The 14,519-nt window shown below is 51.9% G+C and overlaps 2 protein-coding genes across 8 annotated transcripts in view; one reads left to right on the forward strand and one right to left on the reverse strand.

Moving 5' to 3' along the window:
• Positions 1-6,681, forward strand: part of SSBP3 (single stranded DNA binding protein 3) — a 51,097-nt gene extending 44,416 nt beyond the window's left edge. For 4 of the 7 annotated variants that reach the window (XM_052666035.1, XM_052666037.1, XM_052666038.1 and 1 more), the window contains 9 exons: positions 1,865-1,953; positions 2,089-2,137; positions 2,283-2,318; positions 2,534-2,588; positions 3,123-3,193; positions 3,769-3,847; positions 3,972-4,000; positions 4,110-4,211; positions 4,851-6,681. In XM_052666035.1, coding sequence (XP_052521995.1) covers positions 1,865-1,953; positions 2,089-2,137; positions 2,283-2,318; positions 2,534-2,588; positions 3,123-3,193; positions 3,769-3,847; positions 3,972-4,000; positions 4,110-4,211; positions 4,851-4,880 — 540 coding nt within the window. In that variant the 3' untranslated portion in view covers positions 4,881-6,681. The remainder of the gene's footprint in view (positions 1-1,864; positions 1,954-2,088; positions 2,138-2,282; positions 2,319-2,533; positions 2,589-3,122; positions 3,194-3,768; positions 3,848-3,971; positions 4,001-4,109; positions 4,212-4,850) is intronic. The other 3 variants (XM_052666042.1, XM_052666036.1, XM_052666040.1) reach the window with 1 other exon arrangement.
• A 3,199-nt stretch (positions 6,682-9,880) lies between these two features.
• MRPL37 (mitochondrial ribosomal protein L37) lies at positions 9,881-14,442 on the reverse strand. Its single transcript, XM_052666627.1, has 7 exons — positions 14,038-14,442; positions 13,084-13,267; positions 12,508-12,623; positions 11,832-12,017; positions 11,446-11,603; positions 10,705-10,908; positions 9,881-10,104 (listed from the first exon to the last, which is right to left on the reverse strand). The coding sequence occupies exons 1-7, from the start codon at positions 14,417-14,419 to the stop codon at positions 10,027-10,029; spliced, it is 1,308 nt and encodes a 435-aa protein (XP_052522587.1). The 5' UTR covers positions 14,420-14,442; the 3' UTR covers positions 9,881-10,026.
• Positions 14,443-14,519: the final 77 nt, after the last annotated feature.

Consider the following 14,519-nt stretch of genomic DNA (forward strand, 5'->3'; position numbering starts at 1 on the left):
CATCCATTCTAGGGCAGGGGGAGGACACCCCCAAGCAATATCGCCCGTGCTGTGTTAGCACTGCCGTGGCTGAGGATGCAGGACCTGCTGCTGCACCTGCAGTGCTCCTTTTGTGAGGGATTGCAAAAAAGTTTTGTAAATGGCATTTGCCAGCACGGCCAGCGCCAAGGAAAGCATTGAGCTGCTCGCTTCCCACTTGCTGAGATTGCTGCAAAGCCTGGCAGCGCTGCGTGGGCTGGCGGCAGGTCTGGGAGCCGGGAGGAGCTGTGAAATTCTCAGAGCTTTATTTTTTACTCTGCCGCTCCCTGCGTACGTACATGAGGGAGAGCTTTGCAGAAGCGTGCCCTTCCCTTTTGTGAAGATCAACAGTTGCCTTCCTGACCTGGTGCTCCTTCCCAAAGCTGGGAGCAGCCATCAAAAATACTGACCCAAGATCAGAGCCCTTAGCTCCCCACTTGCCCAGCACTTCTCCTTGTTCTTGTTAAAGCATTGCACCAGAGCCTTCCTAAACATGGCTTAAAATTTACTCCAAATGCCCAGAGAGCACCCAGCCGTGACATCCCAGCGTCCTGACAACTGCTAATTACTGACCAACTCTGAATCACCTCTTACAACCCAGCTCTACTGCTTTTCCCCTCAAGGATCCACACTTCTAACTCTGCATCACATAACTCAGTGCTTCTGTTAAAGTCTCTGCAGCTCGCTGGCTCAGTCAGTGCTTGCCCGGCACGCAGGTCGCTCAGCACAGCTGCGTTCCTCCCCACCCTCCTCCAGCATCTTTCAGATGGCTCCCTTTGCCTCCCTTTCAGCTCCAATTAAACACACTAAGCTTTTTTTTTCCTTTTTTTTTTTTTTAAACGAGAGGTTTGATACTGCAATTCAGTGCAAATGGCTGGAATTTGGATCAATTACGGCCTTGCTTGTAATTTGTTTGGGGAAACCCTTGTCTGCTTCCTCCAAACAAACTTCCAACAAAGCAGTGCATAAATCCAGGAGGTATGAACTTAAAATTTAGCTGTGAGTGCTTGGGGAGCTGTGCCCTTCTCCTGCTCTAAATAGCAGAAATGCTGCCAGAACTGATGCATCATGGCATGGTTGACCTGATGGGAGATGCACTGAGATTCATGGGTGTCAGTGGAGCTCTGGGGCTGCAGGCAGCCTGCTCCTGGGGGACACTGCGCCCCAGCAGCCAGCGGGCACTGCAGCTTCTGCCCACCATGATGCCTTCCTCCTCCTCCTCTTCCTCCTTTTCCTCTCCAGCTGCAGGCTGCAGGGCACAGGGACCACAGCATGCCATTTCCTCCCCTGCCTTGCTTAAGAAAGAAAAAAAAGACAAAAACTACAAAGCGGGCGTTTGGGAGCAGGCTTGCAGAGTGGGGGAAGGCAGCGGCTCTGCTCTTGCAGCGCGACCTAAATCAGGCTGTGCATCGCCCAGAGGGCAGCGAGCACAGCACAAATCCAGTGGAGCGCAGCATGCGGGGATTCCTCCTCCTGCAGCACTCTGGGCTGGGCCTTGTGCTGGGGCTGTTGTAACGAGATGAAGGCTTGGGGGGGACCCCGAGGGTTGGGGCTTGGGGTGTTCCTGTGGCTATGGGGTGCCGGTGTGGCCATGGGTGCTGAGCAGCTCCTGGGGGATTTTGGCAGAGCCACGCGGCTGCAGAAAAACAAACCCCACTGCTCTGCCCTGCTGGGAGCAGACGGCTTTGCATTACTGTGGTTTTGTTTTTTAAGTTGTTATTTTTTACCGTCGTCACCTAATTATCTTCAGCGTTCTTTTTTGCAAACTAACCCTCTTGTTTTTTTGTTTGTTTGTGTCTTTTTTCCCTTCTCTTTCCCTCTCCGGTTTCCCCTCTCGTTATGGTAGACTGATCCTTGGTTATCGTTGCAGAACTATGGCAGCGGCATGAGACCTCCGCCCAACTCCTTAGGCCCTGGCATGCCTGGAATTAACATGTAAGCTCCCTCAGCCCACACTGGGCAAAAGTGTCCATGCACTTTCAGGACCTGGGGTGCTGCCCGGCTGCCCCGGGACGTGCAGAGTGATGGATAACAGCAGAACTTTATTTTTCTGTTTCATTTTGTCCTCAGGGGGCCGGGAGCTGGCAGACCATGGCCCAACCCCAGCAGTGCTAACTCTGTGAGTATGCTCTGTCCTTGTGTTTAAGGCACAACGGCTGCTTGGGGGGCATCCCTAACATGGGACACACAGCCTAGGTGTCTGTGGGGCTTGGGGATGCTTTCCCCGGCCCTGGTTGCTAAAATCTGCTCTTCTTTCCACGTAGATCCCATACTCTTCTTCATCGCCTGGTACATATGTGGTGAGTCTTCCCAGCTCTGTGCAGGCACGGGTGAAAGTAGGGCCTGTGGGGTTGGCCTCGGGGCTGGGAGGGCATTGGGAATTGAGGGGCAGCGGGGATATTCCACAGCATTCTCCACACTCAGCGCTGCTGGGGTCCAACCAGATGGCTTTGGAGCTGCGCTCTGGGCTGCGTCGGGGCAGCGGCGTGGCTCACCCAGCTCTGTCTCTCCGCAGGGTCCTCCTGGTGGCGGCGGCCCTCCAGGGACACCCATCATGCCCAGCCCCGCAGGTAGGAGCCCACCCCACTCCCCAGGGCCGGCCCTGCTCCCCCCGTGGGGCTTTGGGGGAAGCGCGGTGCCACAGCTGCAGGGGAGGAGCTGCGGCGCGGCTGCGGCTGCTCCTTCTCCTCCTGCATTTTGATGAGGAGCCCTGACCTACATTTCTGGCTGGGTCCTAACAAAACTCGCCGACCTCACAGCCAGGCCCCTTCCTCCCGGCCCCGTATTTTGGAATAATCCCATATGTGTTGATGGATTCGAGGTTTCGTGGTGCAGGGTGCGTGGCTGCTCGTTATCTCTCTGCACATCCCCCGACAAGCGAGCCCCGTGCTTCCCGGTCAGAAGTTGAATTATTTTTTCACAGTTGAATTTCTGTGATTAAAAACTTTGTGGATCTTCATTAAATACAAATTAGCCAGAAAATGGTGGTACTTAGAGGGAATTTTAGGTGATAAAATACAAAAGAATGAGTTCAAGTGGCATGAGTTTGTTTTAATTAAGAAATGAATTAATCACCAGACTTACTGGGCTTCACTGTTCCACAGATTCAACAAATTCAAGTGACAACATCTACACAATGATTAATCCAGTACCGCCCGCAGGCAGTCGATCGAATGTAAGTCTGCTTTCTAATAATTTACATATCAGATACCATAACAAATCATAATTAACTTCATCAGTTGAGAGTAAAGCAGTTTAATTGATTTCAGCCATTTGTTACAAAACAGAAATAAAACAAACCATCAAAAAGTGATTAACTCTTCGGCGACTTTGTTAATTTTTTATGCTTATCAAGAGGGCGGCGGTCCTGCTGCTCTGGTCAAGGCGGTGGCAAGCTGCTGGGTTTGGAGGGATTCAAGCATCAACTGCCTTAATTGCTTATATATATGGAGAGAGCCCTTGGTGCTGGTATGGCCTGGGTCTGGCCAGATGTTGTAGGGGGATGTGGAGGACCACAAGCCCATGGTGTCGGCACAGTCTCTGGGTTTGGCCAAATGCTGTAGGTAGATGTGGATGAGTGCAGCCCCCAGGAGTGTCCTGCAGCCTTCAGAGATGGACTCATCCATCTTATCCAGATACAGTCAGGCTGGGAGATGGGGCCCCGGCGCCACCACGGCCTGGCTGTTGCCTTTTGGCTGACAGTGTTGCTACCTTTCGGCTGACGCGGTGTTGTTGCCTTCCCTTCCACAGTTCCCGATGGGCCCTGGCTCCGACGGCCCCATGGGTGGCATGGGTGGCATGGAGCCCCATCACATGAATGGATCGTTAGGTGAGCGCCCGCCCCGCGCCTCGGGGAGCCCCCGTGGCTGTCCTGCTGAGTGGGGTTTGTGGAGGGGAGCGGGGCTGTGGCTGCATCTTCAGTAAGGCTTTTCTCGTTTGTCCCCACCCTGCAGGGTCAGGAGACATAGATGGACTTCCAAAAGTAAGTGAGCTGCTGGGTGGCTGTGGGACCTCCCTTCCCTGGGGATGCGAGCGGGGCGGGCCGGGGTGCACGGGGACCCACTGACTGCTTACCCTGTGCTCTCCTGCAGAATTCTCCAAACAACATAAGTGGCATTAGCAATCCCCCGGGCACTCCAAGAGACGACGGGGAGCTGGGAGGCAACTTTCTCCATTCCTTCCAAAACGACAATGTGAGTCTGGGGGTGAGGATGGGTGCCCTCCATCCTTTCTGCTCTCCATTTAGCTGTTTACAAGCAGCTCTGAGACAGAAGGTGGAGGAGGAAGAGAGGCGTGGGGCAGACATGGGTGGAAGCGAGCTTGGCTTCTCCCAGGGCAGAGAGACGTGGGGAATGGAGGTGAGGAGGCTGTGGGAGAGGCTCCCATGGGATGGCAGCCAGCTGGGACATGCAGCTCCACTCCCACCTTCTCCACTCCCCACTGCTGTCGGGAATCGCTGGGGTTCCTCCAGAGTTGTAGGAGGTGAGGGTGAGACCTGCAGCCTGCTCGCAGTGCTGGGCATGGGCACAGGCGCCTCGCCTGCTTTTACTATATTAGCATTACATACATGCATACGGCTTAATTGTTTTATTTGTTCAATTGCTTCTTACCCCATACTGCTGTGGTTATTTCCTCTCTGGAAAGGCAACTTGCGGAGCAGATTATATCCTGATAAAGGAGTCTCCACCATCCTCTCTCCGTCTGATTTATTCACTCCCATTCCGTTGCCTTGCAGTTTCCACGAGCCCCAGCCTCACTCTTCTGTCTCCTCTCCACTTGGAGCAGCGCGGTGCTCGGGGCTGGCGCTCACCAAGGCTTTGTCTCTCTTGCAGTATTCCCCCAGCATGACGATGAGTGTGTGATTTCCCTCCCCCTCCTCCTCTCCAGGATCAAGAGAGTCAGCTGCCGTTCGGAGGATCTCAAAGAATTATGCAAGAAGAAGCTAGGTGTATGGGCAGGGAGACGCGTGGCGGGGCCAGCACCCCAGGTTTAGTTTCATGCAATAAAAAGGCTGAACTTTTTATTCCATAAAACATGAAGGACAAAACTTAAAATATTTCAAGACATGATGACAAGATCCTTCTTTGTGCAGAAGGGTTTATATATGTACATGACACTTCTTTTTGGAAACAAATGGAAGCCTCTAGCACCCAACTCCGATCTCTTTGCTTTGTTCTTTTAAATAAAGACAGAAACAGAACCCCGTTGTATGTTTGTGCCGTGCGACACCAGGAAGCTAGTCTAGATATGAAATCTCATGTTGTCTCTGTTGTAGTCATTTTTTAAATAAACTGGACAGTTTACAATGGTGGTTTTCGTTTGGAAGGCCTGATTGGTTTTTGTTGGTTTTTTGGTTTTTTTTTGCTTCGGTTTTGTTGGTCGGTTGTTGGTTTTTTTTTTTTCCTTTTTGTTTTGGGTTCTATTTGTGTTCATTCGCAGCACAACGCTTCCTCCTCCAGTAACAAGATGAAGAGACTCCACCACCTCGTGACAGAGGCGCTCACACGGGTGGCCCCCGTAGGATCACATCCTGGGTTCGCTGTGATCTCCCTCCCCGTGGCTGTGGCATGCACTGTGTTAGTCTGTCCCCCCCCCGGAGTACGCCAAGAACTCTGTCCCTCCCTTCCTCGAGCTGGTTCGCCACCAACGCCGATTTGACTTGTTAAATCCACCGAAAGAAAGGAGAACCAAAGGGCTGCTCCGCCCTGGGACTTTGAAGCTGTGATCTCAGCCAACCTCGGCTCTTTTGGGGCTTTTTTTTTTTTTGCTTTGTCTTTTTTGCTTTGTTATTCCTTTAAAGATGTGCTCTTGTCGGGGTTTCACTTCTCTGTGAGCTGGAACTGGATGGAGATCTTTTCTAAGCAGTGACTGTTGTTGCGATGTATCCTTGCTACTCTGTGCTCTGTCATAAGGACGCAGCAGGAAGGGGCCCCGCGCTGGGAGGGGTGGGGGGCCGCTCGGCACCCCCTGCACTGCTCTTCGTTTTTCTCAATCTCCATTTCTGCTCCGTGTATATCATACTCTGTAAAATATTATCTCCCTGGATTGACCCTTGTGCGGATTATTGAAAGCATTGTATCTTGTTTCAGTGTTTTTTCTTACCTTGTAGTCTGGTTCTAAAATACCGAGAGGGGAAAAAAAAAAAAAAAAAAGAAAAAAAAAAAGAAAAAAAAAAAAAGTAATTATTATACATTGTAGTTTGTGTACGATATTTGTTGATAATGTTTTATTAAAGGGATGTCTTTTTTCCGCACCCCTTCATTGAAATGTTTTTGGGAACATTTGGCTTGTTTTTATTATTCTGACTGCGAGACATGAGATGACGACAGAACTTTTTTTAGTGTGTAATACGAATTTTTTTAAATGTTTGCCTTCTTTTTCCTAGGCATTCATTGTGTTTTCCCTGTAGGGGTAGGGAGGGGTGGGCGGGGGCACTCATCCTTACAGTCAGGTTACTGCTCTCAAGGTAACGCTAGGAACGACCGAATGAAGATCCGTTGCGTCGCAGATACGCCCGCGGGCTCCGCGAGGGGTCCGTTTTTCTTTCTTTTTTTTCCGCTTTTCCATCCTTTTTTCTTTCCTTTTCTTTTTGTTCTGACGCGAGGAAATGAAAGGACCGGTTTTAATGTATTTTAAAAATGAATAGCTAAATTATTGTCTTCATTGGTATGGGATGGATTTTTTTGAATGAAACGGTTCTCTCCCTTCCCTCCCCCTCCCCCCCTCCCCCCCCCCCCATGCTGTAATAAATATCAACATAAACATTTGAATCCAGTGCACAGCTGTTTGTTCATGGCGCGGGCTGTGGGTACGGCTGTGAGCTCTGCATGCAGGCTCTGACCCGGTGCAGTGCCAGGGTGCTGTGGGTTGGGGCTGCTGGAGGCCATCTTAGGCAGTGGTGAGGGTGACGTGTTGGCAGTGCCTGAGACAGGCTGCTGTTGTGCTGCTTTCCTGAATTTGTGGGCATTTTGAAACAAGTTCAGCTTTTAGCCTGGGAAAGGCATAGAACAGTTGGGTTGCGAGGGATCCCAAAGCTCACCTCGCTCCGACCCCTGCTGCAGGCAGGCTGCAACACCAGGGCAGGTGTTGCAATGAAAGGCCACAGCGAGGTCTCCCCGCAGTCTTCTCCGGGCTGAACTGGCCCAGCTCCCGCAGCCTTTCATTGTAGGAGAGGTGCTCCAGCCCTCTGAGCATCTTCGTCGCCCTCCTCTGGGCCTCTCCAACAGCCCCCCATCTTTCTGAGCCGGCGGCCCGCAGCCTGGGCACAGTACTGCGGATGGGGCCCTGTGGTGCAGCACTAAGGGTGCTGATGGGCGCCTGACAGCTCCTCATGGCAGAGCCAGGCGGGGGGCTGGGGGTGCACAGAAGCACTTTCTGGGGCTAGAAAGGCAGATTTCTGCACTCTGTCCCTCAAGGCGTAGGGACCCTCGTGCTCACCAGTTCTTGGATTGTTTCTTTCAACACAGCCCTGAGAGCTGCCAAGCTCCTTCCCCAGCAGCCTCCCAAGCCCGGCCCCAGGGATAATTGTCTCCCACGTCGCTGCTCATTAAATTAAAGGAGGAGGTGAGCGAGCAGGGGCTCCAGCCAGGTACAGAGTGTGCTTGCTGGCTAACAGCCCCCGGATGTTGGGCCCATACTGGGTCTGAGCCAGGGGAAAGCAGTGCTGGAGAAACAGTCCTCATCTTCAGCAGCAGTGAGGGACTCGGCACACTTGCGCTGCGTCCTGAGCGCCCGCTGCAGTGAGTGGGAGCAGCCTGTGCAGCTCTCAGGGACAAGGGGGATCCCAGGAACAGCTCAGCAGGCTCACGGTGCTGGCGGCTGCTCCTAATGCAGGGAGCAGGAGCTCTTCTTGCAGCTCTCCCTGGCGGCACAGCCAACATGTTCTCCCACGTTCTGCTTCCCGACTGCCGTTCATGAAATGTTAATGTCTGCTTCTCGGGCCGTGCTGAGGTAATGCCCTTTAGCTGCTGATGAGCTTTTATGACTTATTGATGCCCGCCCAGATGTGCCTCTGTGCCCCATTCCCAGCTCCAGCTCGAGTCCAGCGGAGGAATGGGTGGCTCCACTGGATTGCATGCAGTGCGCCCACAGGACACCTGCAGTAGGGTTCGGCCATGCCAGGAGCCCAGCTCTGCCCACCCCGACCTCCCTCTGGGACCTCAGAGCTCACCCAGGACATGAGGCTGCTGCACCCCCAGCAACATGAGCACAAACTGGGGCTGGCAGCTCACATGGCTTCTGAGTGACCAAAGCTGGTACCTGAAGCGACCTCATTTCCCCACTGAGCGTCCAGTGGTTCACTGCCGCCATCATTTTCAAAATTGCCTTTGTTCTGCCCTCCTCCATCCCTTCCCATGCTCTGTCTCTAACTACTGGTGCAGGCAGGACTCCAGCCTCCCTGAAGCTGCCTTTACTAGCAGTGATTTCTTTGCGGAGCGGTAAAAGCAGCTGAAGGGACTTTGGCTCTTTCCCCTGCAGACCACCTCCACAAGCTGCCCCACCTACCAGGAGCGCTCGAGGTGTTTCATCTCCCTCTTCATGCCCACTCTTTACCACAACCAACCTTTTAACAGCTTCCTCAGCAGAGCTGTTCTGCTCAGGAATGCGAGCGCTGAGTGCAGGGCTGGCTGCTCAGCAGGGCTGCCTCCCTGTGCCGGGCGATGACCCATGACAGGAGGGGTGAGCAATGTCACTTCCAGCTGTTCTGCAGGGCCCCCAACACATAGCAGAGAGCCAACGAGCCCGAAGAGACAGAACCACCACCTGGAACAGCCTCTGCAGAGCTCAACTATCAAAAGATGTTCCTAAATAGCCGGGTACAAATTACAGATTTAAACAGATGAGCTGAATTGAGCAGCCCTTTGAACAGACGGAATTAACATAATTTAGATCAACGCAACACTTACTGGATTATTTCTCTTTCAAGCATTTTCTCCTAACCATTGAGAGATTTATTAATTTAACTCACAGAAGACGCATCCCGATTCATGGAGCCCAACAGCTGATCTCCAGTTTGACGAGCAAGGATCTGTTTTGTAAAATCTGCAGAGTGGAGCTGTTTGATAGCCTGAGACTGGAGCACACAGCGGAGGTGCTCATCCAGATGGTCAGACGAGATCACAAAGCACAGACCAGTCTCCGACACGAGAGACTGACGTGATACGAATTTCTTGGAGACGTATGTGCTCTTCCACTCCTTAACATAAGCCAGGCTGTCCTACTCCTTCCCATGTGCTGAAGGGCAACAGTGCAGAACTGGAAAACGTTTTACATGTGGTCAAAGCTAATTTAACCTTCATCTTACAAAAAAAACACATACTTAATCCCCCCGTTTTAAGAGAACATGCTTCCTGCTCAGCTAGCACAGTGTGGCAGGAAGAAATTCTTTGTGTTTCTAGCAGCCACTGCCAGTTACCAGGCACCAAAGTTTCATGCTACGCTCCACAGCGCTTTCCCAAAATGGATACTTCATCAGTATTGGGAGGGGTAAAAGAACGGCAGTTCTGCAGGTTCAGCAAACCAGTCTCCCTGATTAAGTACTTTGGGAACTAAGAGCAGGGCAGCACAACACCCCAAAGCACCCAAGAGCAAAGCAAAGAAAAACCCACACAGAAGGAGAAGGGCATGACTCAGGCTCCCCTCTTCAAGCTCCTCAGGTACCTCCCATGTACACTGCACTCACAGGTACTCTGAAAATAGGTTGGTCTGTGCAGAAGCACACGGAGCACAGCAGCTGTGCAAAGGAACCGCGACGGGTTTATGTTCCTGCTAGGTAACCGTGGAAACATCCAGGAGGATGCACTTGATCACTCTGTAGCCTCACAGAGGTGAGCTCCTCAAATTAAACTTTCTTCAGGCACGATTTGGTTTTAAAAAAAATTTTACTTTCTGCAGCAATATAATTTATTTCTGAAAGTACATCAGTCCACCTTTCTTTCACTACGCGATGGTTCTGGCAAAGAGAAGCAGCAGGTACAGTTGGTGAAGGATTTTCATTTGAGCTGAATTTCACACAGTTCCATGCAGATACAGCGCCAGAAACTTCTTGAATGTTTCTGGCTGTAAGCCATATATTCCAGTGGGCTTCTGCAGAGAAAAGACACGGATGCTCAGTTTGCAGTGAAGTGATTAACGCAGACAAATAACAGCTTTAAACGCTCTTGAATAAGGCTTCAAAGGCGGTGCCTTCCAAACTGTGCTCCCCCTGCCCTCCCCAGGTGGCTCTGTGTGGAGGTGTTCCCACTGCCATCAATCTCAGGCGGCGGCAATGCTTTGTCCATCCACCTGAGACGCCCTCCCCGTGTAACTGGGGCTGACAGCACGGTGCTCTGTTTACTCTGCAGTGAAGCTGACAGTTGCATGGAAGTTGTTTTCAACTTGATTTCAAGCAAGCGTACTATGAGATGGTATATTACAGATGGGGATATCTTTATGTAGGAGTTCATATGAAGCTTGGCGTGTGGCTTGTATGCTATGCAGTACATCAGCAGTACAAATACTCCCTGGCAGTAACACCTGCTTCAGGCTCTCCTGTAAGAATGGCGCCAGTGCCAGCCTCAGTCCCCTCAGCTGCTTTAAAACCCGCAGCACAGCTCCATGCCAGCTCCCAGACCTCTGGCACAGGTGAAAGCGTTGCACAGCGAGGACTGCTCCCAGCCCAGGAGTGCTTTGCCCCCACTCACTTACTATAACGACTCTCTTCTTGACTTCTGGAACACACTGGGCACTTTCATATAGATTCTGATCGGAGTCAATCCAGACTAGATTCTTTATGCCATCGTTAGACACGAGGTCTGTTGTATTTAATTGGAACACCAAGAACTGGAAGAGCTGGCCATCTGTGCCAACGCTCTGCACCACTATTGGCTGCTCCAAAACCTGGGGATCATTCTAGGAAAGAAGGGAAGGAGAACGTTTAAAAAACCAGCTACCACAGAAACTGTACGAGCAGTTGCTGATTCCGCATATTCTACTTGGTTTAAAGCCAAGATTTTAATAAATGTATTGTTACCTTGCCCAGAAAATTACTCTAGTCAAACAAGTTTTGAATGTAGATTTGGTATTTTAATTAAAATTCCTCCCTCAGCCAGCAGTGAGGTATCAATTTGCATACTGAGATGTGGGAAGGGTTAGAGTTTTACAGTTAAACCTTCTCCCTGGCTCCTACCTATTACCACCTCAGTGCATGTCACATCATGAACGTGCTCACTGCTGAGATGGTGCACTGGATCAGCAGATAGCAGCAGCCACACCTGAAGGTTAGACTAAGACCTCTGGAGTGGGAAGCTGTGATACAGTATCCTCAGTGCAGCTTTGAAAACTATTCCAACATGCTACAGCAAGGGAATTCCACAACCCTTCCTGCTGGCTGTGGTGCTAGGGAAAGAACAAAGGCCCAGCAAGACAGCAGCAGTCTCCAATACATACCCCATACAGCACCTTCGCCTTTGCCAGTGCGTTGCCAAAAGCAAACATCAGCATTTTAGCACGGAGCTGTTCTGGTCTGAACCTGTTAGGACGATTGTTGGCCGATTCCAGGAAATACAGAGTGTGAGGATGAGAGTACGGATAACCATCTTTGAAACCTGAACGGCAGATAACCACATCAGAAATCGCTCACTAAGAGACTACAGAGCCAATGTTTTCTCCCTTATCTTCAGGATCTGTTAAAGCAATTTGCCTGTTTTTTTTTTCTCCACAGTCCTACCACTGGAGTGCCTGCACTGCACACCCACTGCCCCACTCCCATCCTCCCCAGAGCCGTGAGGCAGAAAGGCAAGGACTGCTAGCAAATTGCCACCTCCAACACTTGCCTGTGTCATTGAGCTCTTGGTATACATTCACCTCCTGAAGGTCAATTGTAGGAGAGATGGGATAGAAGGTCTCCAGAACATGGTCTTTTGTGGCCAGTATCTCTTCCTTGGAGGCTATCGGCGGTATTGGGGTCATAGAGTTCATAAGTATTCCATTCAGGCCACGGATCTGAAGGAGAGTGGATTCTGGGAAGGGAAATCAGACTGTATTCAAACATCACTAAAATAACATCAGGCAAAGGCTTACGTTTGCTTCCGGGCAACAGCACTCATGCAGCCCTTTGTTCTACAAGGCTCCTTCTGCCCCTCACCTCCAAACTGACGTTAAATAATAGCACAGCCGTAGGTTCTTTTTCTAAAGCAGCAATGTTGATTAGTGGTGTTCGCTTGTTAACTAAGCACATTTAGAAAGATCACTATGCAGATTTGGATGCCAAAAATAAGCAACCAGTTAAGACACTTGGTTCTCTTCTCCCACCACCTTGTTGGTATTGCCTAACACCTCAATAATCTCCTGTCAACAATCAAGGCTGCCTATCCACGCAGTGCTACTGAATCAAGAACTGGTTCTAGAAATTGTTCTGGTCTTTCTAAGTCTTAAGCTTTTGAATGCCCTTCTTAGCCCTCTCACGACAAGGAAAAGAGCCAACTGCTTTCAAGCACAGCAGCAACCAACCTCTTTCCCACGTAGCTGCAATCCGGTAGTTTCGAGCCAGCATTCTTCTAGCCAGGGAAGGATACTTCATTGACATTGACCGGCATAAGTGTATCAAGTCTTCAAACAATACAGGGCTTTAGAGTTAGGGGGAAAAAAAATGGTCACATGAAGTAAATATGCTGTGCTAATGGCAGGCGGATGCTTCTGGGATATGAAAGCTATAAAACATTATTGCTAACACAGATCTCAAATTAATACCCAGCAAACCAGCCCTGTTCCAAGCTGGCAGAGGTAATGCTTAGCATTACTTATTTTAAAAATTGACGCTGTGCATCAGCTAAAACTTGATCTTAAGCAGAACGCAGTCCTTGGCCTAAAAGAAGCTTCAATATGGAGTATGTGTAACGTTGTGGAACTACTGCCAACCTCCAGAACTGCACTGTTTTGCTCTGTTTACAAGGTGACAAAGGCTCTGACAGTTTAGCACCACGGCTCTCTCTAAGGCAGCTCTATGTGTGAGTTTTCCTTGTAGTGTTACACTCTCTGGTTCCCATTGATGAACGGCTTTACACCAAAACCTGAGCGAACACTTACCAATATTTTTCTCTTCTGGGAGCAACTTCTGTGGTCTCCCAGAGCCGTGCATGTGCAATTGCACGGTGCACGGCCTCTTCCTGCTCCTGGAGCTGGTATGCTGGGTTCTCGGCGATGCTGAGCACCGCTGCAGGCAAGCCTTGCACCAGCTTTGTCTTGGTGAGCCACTGCGCCTGCCGAACCCCTCAAAACAAAAGTAAAAACACACACAGGTGTGAATTTTCTTCAGGCTGGATATTAGGAAAAAAATCTTATCAGAACGAGTGGAGAGGTACTGGTACAGGCTGGGAAAGCTATGGAGTCACCATCCCAGAGGTGTCTAAGAAAAGGGCAGCTGTTGCACTTAGGGACGTGGTCAGTGGGAATGGTGCGGTGGACTTGGTGATCTTGGTGATCTTAATGATTGTATGAATTAATCCACCAGGCAGGTTGGCAATGGGTGCGTGCAGTGCAGCAGGCTGACGAATGGAATCATTCATGGAACCATAAAATTGCTTGAGTTGGAAAGGACCCTTAAAGGCCATCTGGTCCCACTCCCTGCACTGAACAGTGACACCCACAGCTCCATCAGATGCTGACAGCCCCATCCAGCCTGACCTTGGGTGTCACCAGGGATGGCGCATCTCTCTCATTTTAGTTTGAAACCATTTCCCCTCATCCCATCACACCGGAACCCACTCAAGAGTCTGTCCCCTTCCTTCTCACAGCCCCCCTTGAAGCACTGACAGGCTGCCCTCGGGTCTCCCCGGAGCTCTCTCATCTCCAGGCAGCACACCCACAGCACTCGGCCCATCACAGTGGTGTTGTTCCAGGGGCCATTTTGGTGGCCGTACTCCAACAGATCCACGTCCCTTATCCGTGTCCCTCCTGCCCTAAGGGCCGCACCCCGGACGCAGCGCTCCAGACGCGCCGTCCCCGCATCGAGGCCGCCCCGGGCTCCGCACAGCGCGGTACCTTCCAGCATGCGGACCCGCTGGTGGCAGATGAAGCAGCCGCGCTCCTTGCGCAGCGGCATGTCCTCGTAGCGCGGCCCTGGGCTGTGCCACGGGTCCCTCCAGCCGCGGTCCCAGGGCGGGAAGCGCGGCCGGGCCAGGCCGGGCACGAAGTACTGCCGGCCCGCGTACGTGATGCTGTCCAGCTCCACCTGCTCGCGCACCGGCCGCCGCTCCACCACCTGGGCCAGCTGGTCCGGCGGCGGCCCGCGGGTGGTCCAGGGCGTGCGGGGCAGCGGGCCGCGAGGACGGGGCGGCCCAGGGCGGGTGAGGATGCCGCGGCTGTGGGCCGCCGCCCGCCTCAGCACCGCAGGCCTCGCTGCCACGGCTCCCACCGCCGCCATCTTGCCGCGGGCCGGCGGGACGGCGGTAGGGGCGGGGGCGCGGCGTGAGTGACGGCGAAGGTGGCCAATGGGAGAGCTCCGCGGGGAGGGACGGGCGATA

Source organism: Tympanuchus pallidicinctus, unplaced genomic scaffold (genome assembly GCF_026119805.1).
Source record: "Tympanuchus pallidicinctus isolate F22 unplaced genomic scaffold, pur_lepc_1.0 scaffold7, whole genome shotgun sequence".
NCBI lineage: Eukaryota > Metazoa > Chordata > Aves > Galliformes > Phasianidae > Tympanuchus > Tympanuchus pallidicinctus.

What these genes read in the sequence shown, in the direction of transcription:
- MRPL37 (XM_052666627.1), bottom strand. Translation starts at nt 14,419, where the DNA reads ATGGCGGCGGTGGGAGCCGTGGCAGCGAGGCCTGCGGTGCTGAGGCGG. An exon ending in CCCAGAAGAGAAAAATATTG is followed by an intron (nt 12,624 to 13,083) that starts GTAAGTGTTCGC and finishes CTAACTCTAAAG; the next exon opens with CCCTGTATTGTTTGAAGACT. An exon ending in TGCAGCTACGTGGGAAAGAG is followed by an intron (nt 12,018 to 12,507) that starts GTTGGTTGCTGC and finishes TTCCCTTCCCAG; the next exon opens with AATCCACTCTCCTTCAGATC.